The 20,282-nt window shown below is 42.8% G+C and overlaps 2 protein-coding genes and 1 pseudogene across 3 annotated transcripts in view; 2 read left to right on the forward strand and 1 right to left on the reverse strand.

Annotated features, from left to right (window-relative positions):
- The window catches only part of SPTY2D1 (SPT2 chromatin protein domain containing 1), a 28,154-nt gene extending 20,528 nt beyond the window's left edge, over positions 1-7,626 (forward strand). Inside the window, exons 4-6 of the mRNA XM_025358035.1 lie at positions 1,577-1,748; positions 2,505-2,582; positions 4,083-7,626. Coding sequence (XP_025213820.1) covers positions 1,577-1,748; positions 2,505-2,582; positions 4,083-4,176 — 344 coding nt within the window. The 3' untranslated portion in view covers positions 4,177-7,626. The remainder of the gene's footprint in view (positions 1-1,576; positions 1,749-2,504; positions 2,583-4,082) is intronic.
- SPTY2D1OS (SPTY2D1 opposite strand) lies at positions 3,782-14,156 on the reverse strand. 2 transcript variants are annotated; one of them, XR_003115724.1, is made up of 5 exons: positions 13,946-14,156; positions 12,770-12,858; positions 10,710-10,747; positions 9,864-9,961; positions 3,782-4,795 (listed from the first exon to the last, which is right to left on the reverse strand). XR_003115724.1 is itself a non-coding variant. In XM_025358036.1 (4 exons), exons 1-3 carry the CDS (start codon positions 14,012-14,014, stop codon positions 10,726-10,728), a joined length of 180 nt encoding a protein of 59 aa, XP_025213821.1. In that variant the 5' UTR covers positions 14,015-14,156; the 3' UTR covers positions 9,840-9,961; positions 10,710-10,725. The 2 variants fall into 2 exon arrangements, 1 of the variants encoding a protein (XP_025213821.1); XM_025358036.1 differs by lacking the exon at positions 3,782-4,795 and having other exon boundaries at positions 9,840-9,961.
- Positions 14,157-17,531: 3,375 nt separating this feature from the next.
- On the forward strand, positions 17,532-19,289 carry LOC112605878 (annotated as a pseudogene).
- The last annotated feature ends 993 nt before the right edge of the window (positions 19,290-20,282 follow it).

Here is a 20,282-nt window from a genome sequence, read left to right on the forward strand (position 1 = left end):
CTTAGCTTTGTGATTTGTGAACATTCAGGGTGAATGTACGTGACTTATATATGTATGCTACAATGGATGAATTAATCTACTTTTTCCTGAGGACTAAAGAGACTTGTCTTCAAGGATCAGAGTGTAATTGAAAGCTTATTCAGCAGATATTTCTTGGGCACCCATTATGTGCCAGGAACTGTTTTTAGATTGTACTTGTGTTTCTGCTTGTTATAATGGTTAGTATCAAGGTCCTAAACACTGATCCTTCAGGAATCTACTGTCCCAAGGTATGTGATCATTGGTGGCACCTGCTAGCTGCTAGGTCATACTTGCTTTATGCTAATAGGCATTTATTAAAGCACTTGTTAGGCTCCATGGAGAATATAAAAAGGAACCCACGATTGAATTACTTGTTTTAAATTTCCTAGTTAAGCTAGACCATTGATTCTTAACAAAGGCAGTTTTGCCCTCCAGGGGACTTTTGGCAATCGTCACAACTGGGGCTATGGGGGATGCTACTGGCATCTACTGAATAGAGGACAGGGATGCTGCTGACAGTGCATGGGATAGCCCCCTGACAACAAAGAATTATCTGGTCCGAAATGTCATTGAGCTAAGGTTGAGAAACTAAGCTAGGGAGACAAGCCATGCATATTATAATAACCGTAGAAGAACAAAAGAAGTGTCTGTAATCAAAAACTAGAAAGTAGTTGTTCCCAGATGCTGGGCTGTTGATCAATGCCTGTCTTAATCAAAGCATTTGATTAAAAAAATGCAAAGTTTTTATCAGTCTTTTGGCAGAATGACAAAAATAAGGATGACGTAGTGAGTTTTTCCTACAGTCAAACTTACTCAGTTTGAACAATATAATCCTGAGAATCATTCATACTTCATTCAACTTTAAATTTTTAAATGAAATTGTGATTATAGTAGATGGTAGCTGCTACTTTTGGTCTTTACTTGGCAAAAGTTAATGATTCTGTGGAGGTTTGTAAACTGTATTATTTTTAGAAATTTTACTGATCTTGGCCAGGTGCGGTGGCTCACGCCTGTAATCCCAGCACTTTGGGAGGCCAAGGCAGGCAGATCACCTGAGATTGGGAGTTTGAGACCAGCCTGACCAACGTGGAGAAACCCCATCTCTACTAAAAACACAAAATTAGCCAGGCGTGGTGGCACATGCCTATAATCCCAGCTACTCGGGAGGCTGAGGCAGGAGAACTGGAACTGCTTGAACCTGGGAGGCAGAGGTTGCAGTAAGCCGAGATTGCACCATTGCACTCCAGCCTAGGCAACGAGTGAAACTCTGTCTCAAAAAAAAAAAAAAGAAATTTTACTGATCTTATAAATTCAGAAATATTGGCACTACTAAGCTAGAAAATGTAACAAGACATTTCTGATAAGCCCTGGGATAAAACAAGAGTGCTGTTCCTCCTGGATACCATGACACAGCAAGGATGATGACTCCGTGCTAAGGGTCAGCCTGCTTGCTTTGGTTTTTAAGGATACCATCTTAATGATGACTCACAATTTCAGTTTACATAGAACTGCATTGGAACTATTTTAAGTTGTAATATTCTTTATGGTTTCTTAGGTCCTCAAAGGCTTCCCTTCCCTACTGGTTACAAAAGGCAGCGAGAATATGAAGAGGAAGATGATGATGATGAATACGACTCTGAAATGGAAGATTTTATCGAAGATGAAGGAGAGCCTCAGGAAGAAATATCCAAGCACATTAGAGAAATTTTTGGTTATGACCGAAAAAAGTAAGACTAAAGAAGATTCAGATAACTATGACATCCTTTTTTTATTTTAAATAATTCATGTCATGGGGTAATAAACTAATAGTAGAGGCACTGAATATAATTCTTAATTAGGAACCCTTGTGTGATTGTTATTTTAAATAAATGTACTCTTGTAGCACTAAATATTTTATATTTAATTCAAAATAGTTTCTGTAGTTATTTGCATGAGGAACAAAAAATAACCCTTTTACATTGTTACAAGATACATATTTAGTGAGATTGAAGCAGCTTAGTGTAGTAGAAGTAGATTGGCTCTTGAAAGAACAAGCTGTATGTTCTTGGTCCGTTAACCTATCTGCTTCAGTTTCCTCTGGTCTAAAGTCTTTCCCCACCTCATGATGGTCATGAAGCTCAAATTAGATTATTATATATAAAATAATTTTCATATATACTGTGCTTTCAAATTTTAATATAAATTATCAAGTAAATGTAGGTGAGTGAGTTGAAGAAGCACTGTAGGATTGGTACCTTCATGAACATTAGCTTCAGAATAGTTGCCCTCTGAGGGTAATAAGGGCTTATCTAAAACTTGTCTTTACTTCAGAAACCTATCTCTATCCATCCTCCACTCCCGTCACTCGCTGCCAAGCAAGGAGTAATTCTAAATGTGTGCTTGATTTAGTTTTAAAGGAGATACTGATTTTTTAAATGAGAGGACGTAGTTCCTTTTGAAAATTGAAGTTTTCTCTTTTTATCATTTTGATTTCCTTTTGTCAGATACAAAGATGAAAGTGATTATGCCTTACGTTACATGGAAAGTAGTTGGAAAGAGCAGCAGAAGGAAGAAGCAAAGAGGTAAGCATAAAATTTAACACACTTGTGCAAAAATGTCCTAAAAATTCCTTTCTGCTTATAGCTACAGTTGCACCATTGGGAACTGGGGCTTTGGGCTAGAGAATTCTGGATTCCAATCCTGTTTACTAGCTGTAGGGCCTTAGACAAATTCCTTAACAGTTCTGTTTTTTCACTGGTTTTTGTTTTTTTGTTTTTTAGCAGAGATGGGGTCTCACTATATTGACCAGGCTAGTCTCAAACTCCTGGCCTCAAGTGATCCTCCCATCTCAGCCTCCCACAGTGCTGGGATTACAGGCGTGAGCCACTGCACTGGACCGTCACTGGTTTTTTTGTTTGTTTTTAAGAGATGGGGTCTTGCTTTGTTATCCAGGCTGGTCCCAAAGTCCTGGGCTTAAGCAATCCTCCTGCCTTAGCCTCCCAAAGTGTTGGGATTATAAATGTGAGCCACCACGCCCAGCCTATTCTCTTCTGCAAAATGAGAATATACTGTTTTACTCATTTAAGTATTACGAGGATTAAGACATGTGTACAAGGTGCCTAGTGTAGTGCCTCACATGTGTGGATACACAGTAAATGTTAGACGCTTTCCCTAATCCTGTTGTAGCAAATTCTTGCTTTTCTTTCTGCATCAGACACATCTCAATCTTGGTAACCTGTAACATTGCTGGCCTCAGGGATATAGGTATATTATATTTCCTCTGATTTCTGTTTGGCTATCTGATAGTAAGCTAATGATAATTTCTCCACTGGGGTAAAAAGTAATTACTTTGTTTATAGTGGTTCGTTTTTTTTTTTAAGAGACGGGGTCTAAGACTGTCGCCGAGGCTGGAGTGCGGTGGCATGATTGCAGCTCACTGCAACCCCCGCCTCCCGGGTTCAAGCAGTTCTTCTGCCTCAGCTTCCCAAGTAGCTGGGACTACAGGTGTGCGCTACCACGCCCAGCTAATATTTGTAATTTTTAGTAGAGACAGGGTTTCACTATATGTTGGCCAGGCTGGTCTCAAACTCCTGACCTCAGGTGATCCGCCTGGCTCGGCCTCCCAAAGTGCTGGGATTACAGGCATGAGCCGTGCCCAGCCATAGTGTTATTATAGGTAAATAATTCACCTCAGCCTCAAGCCAGAATACTAAATCTTTTTCTCCCTCTTGCCCATAAAATTTCAAACTAAAGTGTTGGAAGAGAACAAGAATAGAATGTTAATGAATAAATGCTTCTTGCTGTTTATTTTTAAAAGCTATTGAGATAAACTTATATTTTATTATTTTAATGGAAATACTAAGGTTTTTGTGGTGTGTGAGTTCTTTTTCCCACTACAATTTGGGTCTGTGGTCCCTGGTAAAAAAATATCCCTGCTAGTTTGTTTTCAGTGGTAAAGCCTTGAAGCATTTTGACAGCATCAGCACAATCTATGTGAGCTCCCAGTTGGAAATTTCATTCTTTTTAAGGAAACTGATCATCTCATGTATATTGACAAATACCCTTTAAAAATTCTTTGGCAGCTTAAGACTAGGTATGCAAGAGGACTTAGAGGAAATGAGACGTGAAGAAGAAGAAATGCAACGTCGAAGGGCCAAGAAGCTGAAGAGGCGTTAGCTGCTGCTTTTATTTTTGTGAAATTCTAGAGCTGCTCTGCTGCAAGGATTTCCTGCCTTCAGACTGAAGAAGTCCCCTTATCATTTTAGATTTATACTTGGGTACTCAAGGAGAAGGAATGCATACTGTCATTTGCAGGCTGTCATTTGAGCATAAAATATTTTCAGATATTTTCCAGGGTGAAATCTGTAATGCAGATGATATAATGCCCACATGTGCTCTTATGAAGTTAACTGTTCACAGATGCCAGCCTTGATCCTGATGAGCTATGCACTCTTATGTGGGGCCAGTCACCAGTCAGCCAATCTTTTATTGTTCCTTTGCTACTTTGAAAGGAAAAAAAAGGTTGTCTCTTGATTTCTATAATTCTGCTGATCTGTGAGTAGGGCACTGCCCTGCTCCCAATCAAACTTAGTCTTTTTATGAGAAACCTGGACCTTCCATGAATGTTGCCAGCAATAAAGTGACTTGTCCTAATCTATGGATTGAGAACTTGAAAATGTAGAGTAGAATTTATAACTATCATATGATGTCATCCTGTGACTTTGAAGTACAAAGTAGAATAAATTCTGTATTCATGGATTGGATGCTGAGCATTCTTACTTATTAATTTAGGTGGCTAGAATTAATGAAAAAATTTTCAAGTTAAAATACAGGTTATAACAGTATAATATTGTTTTCTAAATTTTCCTTTCAGATTTACTGTTATGTTGGCTTTAGTGTAAGATAGACAAAGTCACTGTGCTGATTGATTTTTATCTAAAAAAGTTCATTTTTATATTGAAGAAAAAATATTTTATTCAAACATTAGATTTGAAAGAGTAATAGTTTATAAAATAAGGAAGTAACATGTGAGGCTCCCCCCTCTTCTCCTCCCCCATCATAAAAATATTTTGAAATCCCAAGGTGCCCCCGTACCTCGTGACATTAATGACTTCATTTTTTAGCTTGAATTTGTTAGCAAATATTAATGGCAGAAAACCAAAAACTAAATTTATGGTATCGAGAGCACCACCTTCTCTTTTTGCCCATATTGCACTTTGATTTCAAACTATGCACTGTGAAGAGATTTTTTTCCCCAGGTAGGAAGGGATGTTCCTTGTTACCGTTATTTTACTGAGCTGTGGAAACTCATTTTCACCCTTTTTAAAGTCATAAATATAGACTTAATATCCCTTAAGCTTCAAGTCCAAGTAGTTCCAGTCAGGCTGACTTAGGATCAGGCTGGAAGGAAGCCAAGCAACAGAAAATGAGATATGATGCTAGAGAGCATTTGTCCTTGACTGTAAGTACGGAGGCTTGGGGGAAGTGAGACATAAGCTTGTAGGAATAATAAACGTTCTACAATAAACATTCTGGCTATCGTAAGCCATTGTATGGGGGAGATTAGGAAGTAGAAGGGATTGTCCTACAACAGGCCCTTATACTTCAACGGCCCAAATGTTTTGGTTTATTCCTTTTTATCCATAAAGTCTTTATTCTTCAAGTTTGGGTATTATAGATTACCATTGTTAGCCTCCCTTAATGGGACCATATGAGCCAGGCTTTTACGACTGACTCATTTTGAATTGAGTTTCAAACTTTGAAAGTGCAAGGATTTAATTTTTAAGTTGAATCCCATGAAAGGTGTCATCATCACTAGGAATGATACCCTTTGTAACTACATATGGAACTGTTACAATGGTAGCAGAAAATCCTATTGATTTTATCTCACCCATCTCAGATACCTTCAGTGAAATTAAGGGTAGTGTGATGTCCCATGTAATAAAACAGGCTTAGAACACCAATTCCTCTGCTGCCATTTATGTGCTTTTATTCCCCCTTCAAAAATTTTTTATTGGATATATATTTTTTTTTCAATATTCAGACTCTGAAATCTGTCATTACAATCAAGTGCTTGTCACAGCTGAAAGATTTCTGGTGGCTTAAAATTTACTAGTAGTAAATTTATGATATGGTACAGTTCTTTGTACAGAAAGGCACCATTATATTAGAATACATTTCCAGAACTTAGTGGGAAGAATCAGGTTTTAACCTTGTGTGTCTGTTACTTCTGAGTGCATTTCTGTAATATAAATGTTGATTTGCATCAACATTATAAAAGAGCACTTCTGTGTCTCATTTAAAAGGAAAAAAAAGGTTAAGTCTTTTAAATTTTGGACTTGTTTCCAAATCCTGTCTTCCATGTTGTTCTTCTGCACTTCTGACCACTCTTATAAAAAGCTCACAAACCTTTGAAGAAACTGGAGTAGGCTGTTCTTTCATTAAGGTTTACAAATTAAATGCTTGATTTTTAATGTATTCTCTACTGTTTTAATTTTTGGATTTTCTTAATTCAACATTTGAAGATGTGCCTTTTGGGTAATGTTAATCATGAATGTAGTAATATTTCATGATTGTAATAATGTTACATGATGATGGGTGTGGCATTTTCTAACAAACGATGTGAAAGGAAAGTAGTTTTCATAAAACTCATGGCTCTGATTGCACAGTCCCACTTGCTTTTGATATTGGTATGTCAAAGCAAAGAGCACTTCTTTTAAGGCTACTTTCAGAACTTTGTATTTTCTCTAAACTATAAATGCAGTTATGTCCAGTTGGAGGCCAGGGTACCACATGTCACAGGCAGCCTTACATGTGTGCCGTGAAAAGGTTCAAAGACCGTTCAAAGACCGTTAACAAAAAAGTAAGTCTGGCCGGGCGCCTGGTGGCTCAAGCCTGTAATCCCAGCACTTTGGGAGGCCGAGGTGGGCGGATCACTGGAGACCAGGAGTTCGAGACCAGCCTGGCCAACATGGTGAGACCCCGTCTCTACTAAAAATTTAAAAATTAGCCGGGTGTGGTGGCACGCACCTGTAATCCCAGCTACTGGGGAGGCTGAGGCAAGAGAATCGCTTGAACCCAGGAGGCGGAGGTTGCAGTGAACCAAGATAGTGCCACTGCACTCCAGCCTGGGTGACAGAGTGAGACTCCGTCTCAAAAGACGGATGTGGGAACTCAAATTTTCATTTTTAATATAATCCCCAAGATTTTCTCTAAGAAATAAATTGTTTTGTATTTTGTAACTTAAAGCAGCTATTAGTAAATTTCTGAGATATAGCAGGAGACCAAAACATGTTTGGAAAGAGAATAAATATATGAAGAGAGACTGGTTGTTTTATTTTCAATGTATTGAATATATTAGACTACTATTTATTTTCTGAGTGGATGTGATTAAATATTCAGACGTTTAGTGTATGATTAAGAGTGAGATAGAGATTTCTTTGGAGTTATTAAATCCATCCTGTCTTTTACATAATGGACAAATCAAGTTAAAAAAAATTTTTAGGTAGCTTAGCTTGTTTTCTGGTGCTGTTGACCTGCAAGAGAATATACTTTTGCATATACAGGTGAAAGTTTTGCAATTTATGTATATAAGAAATTGTAGGCATTAAAAATATTTTACTGATATTTTTGCTGGTTTGCATTTATTGATTAAAACTTTGAGATATTCTTTAACTCATCACCCTGAACATTTTTCCAGCTAGAAACCTCGGTATACTCGTCACACTTCAGAGACAGGGTTTGCCTCTTGCACACACTCCTCTGCTTGTTCTCCCTTACACATTCATGTCTGCTCTAACATGATAGTGCTTCTCTCCCCCTACCAGCTTAAAGAACTGTTCTGCTCTCTGACACCCATGTTAGGAGAACTGTTAGGTGGTCAGAGGAATGGAATCTATTTTAGTGGCTCAAGTTTTGGAAGTTTACTGAAATGGAGGGAGGACACAGCTGGGTATATGGTTCCTCTTGTCAAAATGAGCCGGGTCCTGTCTCTTATGATAAAAACAGCTTGAGATAGCTGAGAAGAGGAGTCCTTAGAAATGTACATGAGGCAGGCTGGGCACAGTGGCTCATACCTGTAATCGCAGCACTTTGGGAGGTAGAAGCAGGTGGATCACTTGAGGCTGGGAGTTTGAGACCAGCCTGGTCAACATGGCAAAACCCCGTCTCTACTAAAAATACAAAAATGTGGTGTGCATTGTAATCCCTGCTATTCAGGGGGCTGAGGCATGAGAATATCACTTGAACCTGGGAGGTGGGGGTTGCAGTGAGCCGAGATTGCACCTCTGCACTCCATCCTGGGTGACAGAATGAGACTGTCTCAAAAAAAATGTATTATGAGGCAAATGGGCACAGCTATACAGCCAGAGGATGTAAGTACTTAACTCACTGGAAAGTGTTGAGTCTAAATCACATAAGAAATAGAAGATGCTAGAAACCTAGAGTCAGAAATTACTAAAGTTTTGCTTATAGATTTTGAATTTATTTTCTTCCCATTAAAAAAAGGTAATCCATTCATTGCAAAGAGCCACTTACAAATAGTTAAGCAAACTTCCAAAAATAACAAAATGTTTTCTATGTAAACAAAAGATCTGCTTTGTTGGAAAAGGTACACTTCTTTAGAAAATTGGAACTGTATCAGTCATCCTCAGAGTGGGTACAGTTCCATACAATTTGTTTTTAAAGTATTTACTCCTGTTAGGTCTCTCTCAGGCTCCCATCTTTTCAGTAGTCATGAAAAAGAATTATCAGGCAACTTTCTTTTTTGTTTTTTTCTTTTCTTTTCTTTTTTTTTTTTTTTTTGAGACAAGGTCTTGCTTTGTCACCCAGGCTGGAGTGCAGTGGCGCAATCTCGGCTCACTGTAACCTCAACCTCCCAGGTTCAAGCAATTCTCCTGCCTCAGCCTCCCAAGTAGCTGGGATTACAGGTACCCGCCACCACACCTGGCAAATTTTTGTATTTTTAGTAGAGACGGGGCTTCACCATGTTGGCCAGGCAGGTCTTGAACTCCTGACCTCAAGTAATATGCCTGCCTCGGCCTCCCGAAGTGCTGGGATTACAGGTGTGAGCCACCACACCCGGCCTAACTTCTTGGGTTTTCAGGTGAGGGGAACATTTAAACAGCAAGATCTTGGATATCCCACAGTCTTATCTGGCTCTTTTCCTTGGCACATGAAAGTATGAAGGCAGAAGGCCTGGATCTTAATCTTGACTCTGCAGCCCAGGGCTGTGTGTGTTGGCAAGATACATATGTCCCTCAACTTCATTTTTGCCATTCTGTAAGATGAGGCTGATAGCTTCGGAAGGTTATTTTAAGGATTAGGATAATTATACTTTAGTATCTAACCCTAATATTAAAAATGAGGTCCTTACTCCACATGGTATAAGCTTAGGGTTCTTTTTTTTTTTTCTTTTGAGACTGAGTCTCTCTGTCGCCCAGGCTGGAGTGCAGTGGCCCGATCTCAGCTTACTGCAACTGCTGCCTCCCGAGTAGCTGGGACCCAGCTTACAGACATGTGGCACCACACCATGCCCTAGCTAATTTTTTGTATTTTTAGTAAAGATGGGGTTTCACCATGTTGGTCAGGCTGGTCTTGAACTCCTGGCCCTAGATGATCCACCTGCCTTGGCCTCTCAAAGTGCTGCGATTACACGCGTGAGCCATCGTGTCGGGCCGAACTACGTATCTTAATGCCAGTCTTAGAGACCATGTAGCAGAAGGACCCAATTGTCTCCCATTCACTTAACTACTTCCCCACCCTCTGTCTCCCTGTTACAAGCTAACAGAATACTAAGCCTTCATGCATCTTAAAAAGTGCAGTAACTTCTTAACATAAAATATGACAAAATAATGTGCAATTACTTTATGCGAAACCAACAACAGGAACTGTACAGCTGGTCAGGTGAGCTTCAGAGCTGCATTACTTCACCAGGATCATCCTTGCTTACTTCCACTGGGGTCTGTGGGGGAAAAAGGAAGTGTGTCATGTGGGCCTAGTGGTTTCTAGTGTGGGGCTGAGGCATTTGGCCTCCCAGGCAAGGACTGGCAGGGGAGGCCACCTCCAATTCTGTCTCACCTAATGCCTCTGATCCTGGATGCAAGGGGAGCTTAGCACTGGGGAGCTGACAAGAGGCAGAGAAAAGACAGAAATTCCAAGGTCTAACAGGAGGAGAGAGGAAAGAGACATCTGCCACCAGATCCTTTTTACAGACTAGTGTTTACTCGTGGAAGAGAGAAGTTTGGATTTCTGAAGTGGACTGATCGTTAGGAAATGGCATCAAAGACTGGGCATACAAAATGTCCATTAGCACAACAGAAACAAGGCCGCCCAACTCAGAAAGCTTTGACTCTGGGCCTTAAAGATCTCGTGAAACAAAATGGGAACTCTCCCAACCGCTTCAGGTGAAACAAAATGGGAACTCTCCCAATCGCTACAGTAACTTTAAACCCGGGAGGCGGAGCTTGCAGTGAGCTGAGATCCGGCCACTGCACTCCAGCCTGGGCGACAGAGTGAGACTCTATCTCAAAAAAAAAAAAAAAAAAAAAAAAAAAAAAAAAATATATATATATATATATATATATATATATATAAAATAAAAGTATTTGTTTCTAATGTTACTAGAGTTGGGTTTTCATGCTTAGTTTGTTTCTGGAGGCAGGAATACATTTCAAAGTAGGAATAGAGAACAAAGTTGAAGGTACACTTACCCCTCCTGGGGGATATTTATATCCCTTCCACATGGTTCCTGCAATGAGAAGCATCCATAAGACAACAATCATCACGAGGCTTCTTTCTCAGCTAGTGGTGTGCCCAAGAAGAAACAAGTGCTTCTGGAAGGTGCAGTGTTCTATTCCTGAGTCGGAGGAATTGGGCTGTCTTTGTTAGACACCAGATGGTAGATGGCCCAGCATGGCAGCTCCTCACTAAGGAGCTTGTGGCCTAATCTGAATTGAAGTGGCTCCTCATGGCCATTTAGTGGGGCAGAGCTCAGACACCAATTATGACATCAGCTCCTGTAACCTCGGCAATCCAGTCAGCGTGAGCACCTATGGGATGGTTGGCCAGGATGCTAGATGTGTTGGGTTAAAGAAAATTTATCAAAAGGGCCCTGTGCTTTGGTATGTCTGTGATTTGGACCTACCTGGCATCATACTCATTAACTCGTCACCTGCCAAAATGTTTAACTATTGGCTTTGTGCAATCAGGTGCTATGCAAAAGAAAAAAAGCCTGGGTTCATTAAGAGAATTAGCTGGCTAGGTATGCCATGAGCAAATAACTTCATATGCTATCGTTACGCTGTTCAAAAAAGAAATCTTGCATTTTATAAAATGGTACAGTTAAATTCTCCATCATGTAGGATGAGCCTATTACAACTTTCCTGAGAAGGAAAGAGAAGGAAGATGGGCTGGTTTCCTCATTTTGCAGCTGGAGAAACTGAGGCACAGAATAGTTTAAGTGGTCTGGTCAGGACTGCCACAAAGTTCTGACTGTTTTGGGCTAATGCGTTCACAGAAGTCCTGGGGTAGATGGAGATTTAAAAAACCCCAGCCATCATGTCCTGCTCTTACTACACCTGGGGCTGGGGCTGAATACCCCTAATTTCTGGAGTAGCTTCCAAAAAACCTTCTGCTCCTGTAATCAGTATATTATTAAAACTCTCCAAGTTACGTTTCTCTAACAATAGGAACAGCTCTGAAAAAAACAGCTCTGAAAAAACAGCTCTGAATGAAATGGGGTGAAATGTAAGAAACCCAGGAGATGGTGTGCTAAAAAGGATACTGCCATTAGTGTTTCCTGTAGGCAGGTTGGTCTAGTGGAATGAGTACGGGAGGCCATTAAGTCCAGAGACAGAGATCTATGCTCGCATCCCACCTTTACCAAAGAGTTACTGTGTGTGGCCTCAGGTAAATAATTGAGGTCACTATCACCAGTTAATCTTTGTTGACTGGTTCATTATTTGCTTGTTGTTAAGTCAGTATTTTACTACATGCTAATTTTTGAGCTTTGCATTAAATGCTTTACATTAATCCCCAAATATAATTGTCACAAAAATAGCAAGATACTCAGATATCTCCTGTTGTACAGAAGAAACTTCGAAAGTGAGGTTCAAAGAAAGTAATTAAACTCTCCCAAGGTCACATAGCTAGTAAGTCGCAAAGTTAGGACCTAAACTCAAGTTCAATGTTAACTCCAGTTTCAGGATCTGCCAAAAGGGATATTAAAAATGCTGGTCCTGGCAAGGCATGGTGGCTCATGCCTGCAATCCCAGCACTCTGGGAGGCCAAGGCAGGAGGACCACTTGAGTCCTGGAGTTCAAGACCAGCCTGGGCAACATAGTGAGACCCTGTCTCTACAAAAATTTTTTTAAAAAATTAGCCAGGCATGGTGGCATGTGCCCTGAGGATCAGCTACTCAGGAAGGTGAGGTGGGAAGACTGCCTGGACCTCACTCCAGCCTGGGTGACAGAGCAAGAGCTGTCTCAGGAAAAAAAAAAAAAAAAGAATGCTATTAATAGTATAATATATTACAGTGTTGTGAGAAGAAAAATAATAGATGGGAACAGTCTTCAAAACAACACCTATGAGACATGGTTATTAATAGACAACTTTGGCCTGCTGTCCTCAGCTGTACTCACCAAATCATTTCCCCTTCCACAGTTTATTATATTTTCCAGAGGAATAAACACTCTCCACTGAGATTTCAGGGTTCTACCAAGTACTTTGGAAAGAGAGGAATCCAGCCCACCAGACCTGACCACCCACTTACTGCGGCAGATCTTCATCTAAAGCCTGCCTCCTCAGTTGTGTCTTGCTCTCCTGAACAGGCCACCTCTCCTGCCACTTCAGAGTTGGAGGCTGAATCAGAAAGAAAATTTGAGGGCAGAGATGGCTCTACTCACTGGCCCAGAGGGTAACCGCCTCTGTGTGGGACTAGAAGGGCTGCTAAAAGTCCCCACCAATCCCTACCGTCCCCCTTCCTACCAACAACCACTGATCCACTTGGCCTGAAACCCAGAAGTCAAATATGGTCTCCAGCAGACCCCTTGCAAATTCCATAGTGCTTTGAAACAAGTGCAGCTATATATGCAAGAGAGGGGGAAAAAAGAAAGACTTAAAAGGGTGTCCTGACCGGGCGCAGTGGCTCACCCTGGTAATCCCAGTACTTTGGGAAGCCAAGGAGGGCGGATCACGAGGTCAGGATATCAAGACCATCCTGGCTAACACGGTGAAACCCCGTATCTGCTAAAAATACAAAAAATTAGCCGGGCATGGTGGTGGGCGCCTGTAGTCCCAGCTACTCGGGAGGCTGAGGCAGGAGAATGGCGTGAACCCGGGAGGCGGAGCTTGCAGTGAGCCGAGATCACGCCACTGCACTCCTGCCTGGGCAACAAAGCAAGACTCCATCTCAAAAAAAAAAAAAAAAAAAGGTATGTCCCCAGCCAGGCATGGTGGCTCACGCCTGTAATCCCAGCACTCTGGGAGGCCGAGGTGGGTGGATCACCTGAGGTTGGCACTTTGAGACCAGCCTGACCAACATGGAGAAACCCCATTTCTAATAAAAACACAAAATTAGCCAGGTGTGGTGGTGCACGCCTGTAATCCCAGCTACTCGGGAGAGTGAGGCAGAAGGATCGCTTGAACCCGGGAGGCGGCGGTTGCAGTGAGCCGAGATTGCGCCACTGCACTCCAGCCTGGGCAACAAGAGTGAAACTCCATCTCAAAAACAAAAACAAAAGCAAAACAAAACAAAAAAGGGATATCCCTAGTGGAATGGGAAGTAGCCTGGTAGCTTGGGACACTAACTTTGTTCCCATCACATTCTGACTTCCAGTGAGTGGTGAGACCTCAATTATCTTTCCCATTTGGTCAGAAAACCCAGACAGGAAGATGAGCCAGCACCACGACTGACCACCAGGGATTGACAGGCAGAGCCATTACTTACCATCGACTCTGGAAATGTGCCCATGTAACATGCAAGTCCAACAAAAAACATCCAGCCAAGCACAATCATGATCAAATGTAAAACAATTTCTAAGATACAACTGCACAGTGAAAGACTATTCACCAAGATCCTGGCAAAGGAGTGTGCTCACGAAACCTTCAGTTGGTAGAGGTCTCGCATGTCTGTTCGAGTCCTTGGCTCCAAAGGATCCACAGCTCCCTAGTGGAGAAGCTGAAATCTATTAGGGCATTGTGACATCATTGGTCATATGGCCCAGACTCAAAACATACCAGAGACACTGCCCCCAGACCAGCAGCTGCACAGTAAACAGCAACACTAGGAAGTAGGTATTACTGTTAACCCCATTTCACTAATGAGAAAACTGAGGCTTAGACTAGAGTCTAAGTGGCCTGCACTACAGCACATAGCTGATGCTCCAGATCAGCACCAAGACTTAGGACTCAGCTGCCTCTTGGGCAGCTGGGCTCTTTACACCAGAGGCAGAGATTTGGAAAGGTGTTTTGCTGCTAGATGTATGACATGTGAATAAAACAAACTCAATTATAGGTAAATGAGACAGATGTCTCTATTTCTGTCCCTGCAAAACCTCCCCTCCCCATCTCAAGGGGTTCCTCAGCACGATGGTATACCCGCATCTTCATCACCTTGGGTTAGTTCCTCTCCATTGATTCTCTTTTCTTTACCATCATGAAGCCACAGGTACCCCTGTCCTTTCCTCAAAGAAACCTCCAGATGATACTGTGGCTCCTTCCCTGTCTTACTTCTTAATTTTCTTTTATGACCAAACTTCCTAAACAAGTGGTCCACACTCAAAGCTTTTTCCAATCTACACCTCTCTTCCATGCATTGCATTCTGACTTCTAGCCCCACCCCACTATTAGATACCCTCTCAGAGGTCACCAAGTACCTTTTTTGCTTTTCTGCTACAACATCATGGACATTTAATGTATTTTTCATCTCTAGAATTTTTTTTTTTTGAGACGGAGTCTTGCTCTGTCACCCAGGCTGGAGTACAATGGTGTGATCTCAGCTCATTGAAACCTCCACCTCCTGGGTTCAAGTGATTCTCCTACCTCAGCCTCCCAAGTAGCTGGGATTATAGGCACCTGTCACCATGCCGGGCTAATTTTTGCATTTTTAGTAGAGATGGGGTTTCACCATGTTGGCCAGGCTGGTCTCGAACTCCTGACCTCAGGTGATCCACCTGACTCATCCTCCCAAAGTCCTGGGATTACAGGCATGAGCCACCACGTCTGGCCTGTAGTGATAATTCCTGCTTCTTTAAATGTCTTACAACTTTTGATTAGATGTTGAACATGGTAAATTTTAGCGCTGAGTGCTGCATTTTGTTGTATTCCTTTCAACAGTGTTAAATGTTATTCTAAGGTGCACTTAAGTTACTTGTGATCAGTTTGATTCTTCTGAGGTTTGTTTTAAGCTTTATGATAGACCAGGAGCAGCCTTTACTCTAGGGTTAATATCCCCACTGGTGAGTTAATGACCACTTTCTCTGAGCACCTTCTCTGAGGCCGACTGTATTAGATTTTTTTTTTTTTTTTTTTTAAGACAGAGTTTCGCTCTTGTTGCCTAGGCTGGAGTGCAATGGCGTGATCTCGGCTCGCTGAAACCTCCGCCTCCCAGGTTCAAGTGATTCTTCCACCTCAGCCTCCCGAGTAGCTGGGATTACAGGCACCACCACCACGCCTGGCTAATTTTGTATTTTTAGTAGAGACAGGGTTTCTCCATGTTGGTTAGGCTGGTCTCGAACTCCCGAACTCAGGTGATCCACCAGCCTCGGCTTCCCAAAGTGCTGGGGTTACAGGCGTGAGCCACTGTGCCCAGCCTTGATCTTTCAAATCTGTGGAATGTTTCACAATTCCCTGCCCTTTAGGAACTGCAATAAGTGTTTGGCCTACTGCTTTTGGGTGGATCTTTTTCAGGCCTCATCGAGTTTTATCCCATATATGTGCAGACAGAACTCAGCCAGACTCATAAGGGCCCCTGTGGAAAGCTACAGAGCTTTCTCCATGGAGCTTCCTCTTCTTAGTAATCCATCCTGTGAATTCTGGCCTCTGCTGTACTTTGCTATCTTTCTCTTCAACTCAGTGAAACGCTCAGTTGGGTAACCTCTTTCTGTGCTATAGCCTGAAAACTGCCACCTGGCTGGAGCAATTGTAGGACTCACCTTCACTGGTTTCCTTTCTTTCAATGTACACAGTCTTGTGCTGTCTCTTGTACAAGATCTGAAAACAATTATTTCATGTTTTGTGTAATTTTCTATTTATGAAGAGAAGGTAATTTCTGTAACAGTTGATCCTTCATAGGCAGAAGCAGAAGTGTATGTTCTTGGACAGTCTTGCTTTGTTGTCAAGACTGGAGTGCAGTGGCAGTCACAGATCACTGCAGCCTTGAACTCTTGGGCTAGAGCGATCCTCCCATCTCAGCCTCCCAAGTAGCTGGGACTACAAGTGTGTACCACCATGCCTGGCTAATTTTTTTCTTTTTGTAAAGGTAGGATCTTGCTATGTTGACCAGGCAAGTCTCAAACTCCTGGGCTCAAGTTAGCCTCTTGCCTCGGCCTCCCAAAGTGCTGAGATTACAGGCATGAGCCACTGTGCCTAGCTTACATTATTCTTAATTCTTGCATAATATTCTAGTTTATTTCATCTTGCTCCCAATGATACAGTAGGTTCAGTCCAGTCAGGAGACAGAAAACCACACAGTAAATTGAAAATTTTAATAAAGGGAATTATCAACTAGGAGCAAGTGACTGACTATAGAAGGGATATAAAGTGTTACATATTACAGGAACAGCATATGTAGGGAGTAGTCACTACCTCTAGGGCTGAGGCAAAGTACCCAAAGGAAGAAATAAATTTGGAATAGTCCCATCCCCTCCAGGGCTGAGATCCAAAATATGTTGGAGGAGCTGTGGACATGACCAACTGGACGGTAGTAGTCTAACGAGCTGCTGCAGGCTAACGTTGGCAATGGGTGCTGGTGGAACTCACTGGAAAATTGTCTCAGTGACACAGGTGTGGAAGCAGTCCGCAGTGGAGCCACTGATACTTGACAGGGTGAGTGCCACTAGAAGTTCTCACACATGCCATTGGCAGCCTTGAACAGAATCAGGAATAGACACACACTGGAACTAGGAAGAGAAAGCCCTTCCTCTTGTAGTATCCTCCGAAGGCCCTCTACTGACAAAATGTTAGCATTCCACTAACGAGGAAGAAATGCTTACAGGGCCCAGCTTCATTATGGTACAGCAAGCAATCAATGGTGGATTTGGAACTGAAAGGCAATAAATAACTGGCATAATGTACATTCAGATTTTTTCCCCAATTTTTACCACCATAAACAATGCTGTGATTGTTAAAATTTCTGGCCCCAGGCTTGTGGTAGTGCCACGGAGATGGCAGGAGCTGGAGGTGGAGCAGGAACTCGCAGTGAAGGTCGAGAGTGCCCATGCACATCCATGCTACCCTTGGCCAGCAGAATGGATGGTGGGGCCTGGGGCCTGAAGACAACTCCCTGACCACTGAAGCTGTTTGTGGCAGTGGGCATGGGTGTGATGGATGGCAAGACAGGGCTGTTCCAAGGTCTGAGCCTCCGACTGATGTGACCCCTCTCCTTTGTAACGGGGGCAGCAGGAAGGTTTTCCCTCCAGATGAAATCAAGCAGGTTTCCAATAAGGATGGATATGAAGACTTCTCTGAAGCAGGCAGTGAAGGAGACTTCCTAGGGGATGATGATGCAGTGTGTGTCCTGTATGTTGGCCCACCCCCTGCATGCCATCTCAATGTGCTGCATGGTCTAATTTGTGGGATGGGAGGTCAAGTACAGTGGTGTCCTGAGCTCCACTGAGAAGATTTTCAAAGAGGAAGGGCTGCTGGGATTCTTTGTTGGCTTGATCTTTCATCTCCTGGGTGAAGTAGTTTTCTTGTGAAGCTATAACCTGCTGGCCCACTTTTATCAATGACTACCTGGTAGATGACAGTGTGAGTGACACCTAGGGGGGCTGAGAAATGACCAGAATTGGGGTTCCCAGTTAGGTCAGGCCCTGTCCATCCAGAGCTACATCAAGTTTGTGATGGAGATTGCAGTGAGCACGCTGACCTCCCCTTTCCTGCTGGTCGGCAGCCTCATGGCTGTGAACAACTGTGGGCCACAGGCTGGGCTCTCGCCTTACTCGCTGGTGTTCAAATCCTGGATTTACTGCTGTAAGAAGAGCTGCAGGGCCAGGTCTTCTGAGGCTCCAGCCTGCTTTTCCACCAAGTGTCATCAGGATCATGCTTTGACCTGGAGCAACCTGAGTCATCTTCAAAAAAAACACGCTGTCTCAACCTGGCCACTGTGGGTGAGGCCTGATTATTTCAGGACACCTGCAAGATGACTCCAATGCAGCAACAACCAGATGTGCTCCAGCCCAGCTGGGCTTCAGTTTCCATATTTGTCATGTGTTTGTCCAGATGTGGGGTCAGATGGGGGTGGGGCTGTACCCTGGGGATTAGATCACCTGCCAAACCTGGGGGAGGTGGGGGCTAGGTGGGGAATTGGCAGAATCCCCATACCTCCCAGATTTGCTGAGTCTGCCTGTTCAGAGGGCCAGAGAATGGCTTTTGGAGGCCCAGATTGGATGGGGAAAGGCTAATCAGGTCAGATCCCACCCCTGTCCAACCCCCTAGTTGGTCCAGCTCCTATCTTGCAGCTCAGCTGAAAGCATCATTCTTCTGCACAAGGCCACTATCATGTTTCAGCCTGTGCTAGGAGGCAAATGTTAGGCTCTGCCTTTATTTTTCTCAATACTTCTTTTGATACAAGGGCAGTACCTTCCTCTGAATAGGCAATCATGTGATTAGTCAGAATGTGTCCCCCTCATCTAATGCTCATGTATTTACTGGTGATGCCTTGTGTGCAGGATAAATACCCAGAGGTTAGGCAGATCAGTGACTCTAGTCCTACCTAGTTTAAAAGTCCATAAGGCCAGGCGTGGTGGCTCACACCTATAATCCCAGCACTTTGGGAAGCCGAAGTGGGTGGATCACTTGAGGTCAGGAGTTTGAGACCAGACTGGTCAACATATAGTGAAACGCCATGTCTACTAAAAATATGAAAAAGATCAGCTGGGCATGGTGGTGGGCACCTGTAATCCCAGCTACTCGGGAGGCTGAGGCAGGAGAATCTCGTGAACCCAGGAGGTAGAGGTTGCACTGAGTTGAGATTGCACCACTGCACTCCAGCCTGGGTGGCACAGTGGGACTCCGTCTCAAAAAAAAAAAAAAAGTTAATGGTAAGATTTGACCCTATCTCCTGCAAATAAATGTATTGGTGGTGAAATAATTTTTTTTTTCTAACAAATTTCTAATCAGGGCCAATTTTTTTCTTGTTAACCAGGGAAGCAAAAAGATGACAAGAAAGTATGCGAAGTTCAGGCTGGGCACAGGGGCTCACACCTGTAATCCCAGCACTTTGGGAGACAGAGGTGGGTGAATCACCTGAAGTCAGAAGTTCTAGACCAGCCTGGCCAACATGGCAAAACCCCATCTCTACTAAAAATACAAAAATTAGCCAGGCGTGGTAGTGCATGCCTGTAATCCCAGCTACTCGGGAGGCTGAGGTTGCAGTGAGCCGAGATTGTGTCACTGCACTCCAGCCTGGGTAACAAAGGAAACTCTGCCTCAAGAAAAAAAAAAAAAAAGAGCATGCAAGTTTAGACACAGTATGAAAATGCAGAGGCTGTATAAAATCCTTACAGGCCCAGTGCAGTGGCTTAGGCCTGTCATCTCAGCACACTGGGAGGAGGAGGCAGGAGGATCACCTAAGGCCAGGAGTTCCAGCTCAGCCTGGCAAATATGGGGAAACTCTGTCTCTACTAAACATACAAAAAATAGCCGGGCATGGTGGCCGGCGCCTGTAATCCCAGCTACTCAGGAGGCGGAGGCATAAGAATCGCTGGAACCTGGGAGGTGGAGGTTGAAATGAGCAGAGACTGTGGCACTGCACTCCAGCCTGGGCGACAATGGAGACTCTATCTCAAAAAATAATGATAAAATAAAATAAAATAAAATCCTTACAAAAAGAATTAGATTAAGAAAAATTGCAGTTTTAATTCACAAGGTCATAAAAACATAGGTTGTTACAAAGGACATTTGAGGATGACCTGAGATGCAAAATTGCTGTCAATGAACACAACAGTTAAGTTCCATATATTTAAGAAGTACATGATAGGCTGGGCGCAGTGGCTCACACCTATAATCCTAGCACTTTGGGAGGAAGAGGTGGGTGGATAACCTGAGGTCAGGAGTTTGAAACC

The sequence above is a fragment of the Theropithecus gelada genome, chromosome 14 (assembly GCF_003255815.1).
Source record: "Theropithecus gelada isolate Dixy chromosome 14, Tgel_1.0, whole genome shotgun sequence".
Classification (NCBI taxonomy): Eukaryota; Metazoa; Chordata; class Mammalia; order Primates; family Cercopithecidae; genus Theropithecus; species Theropithecus gelada.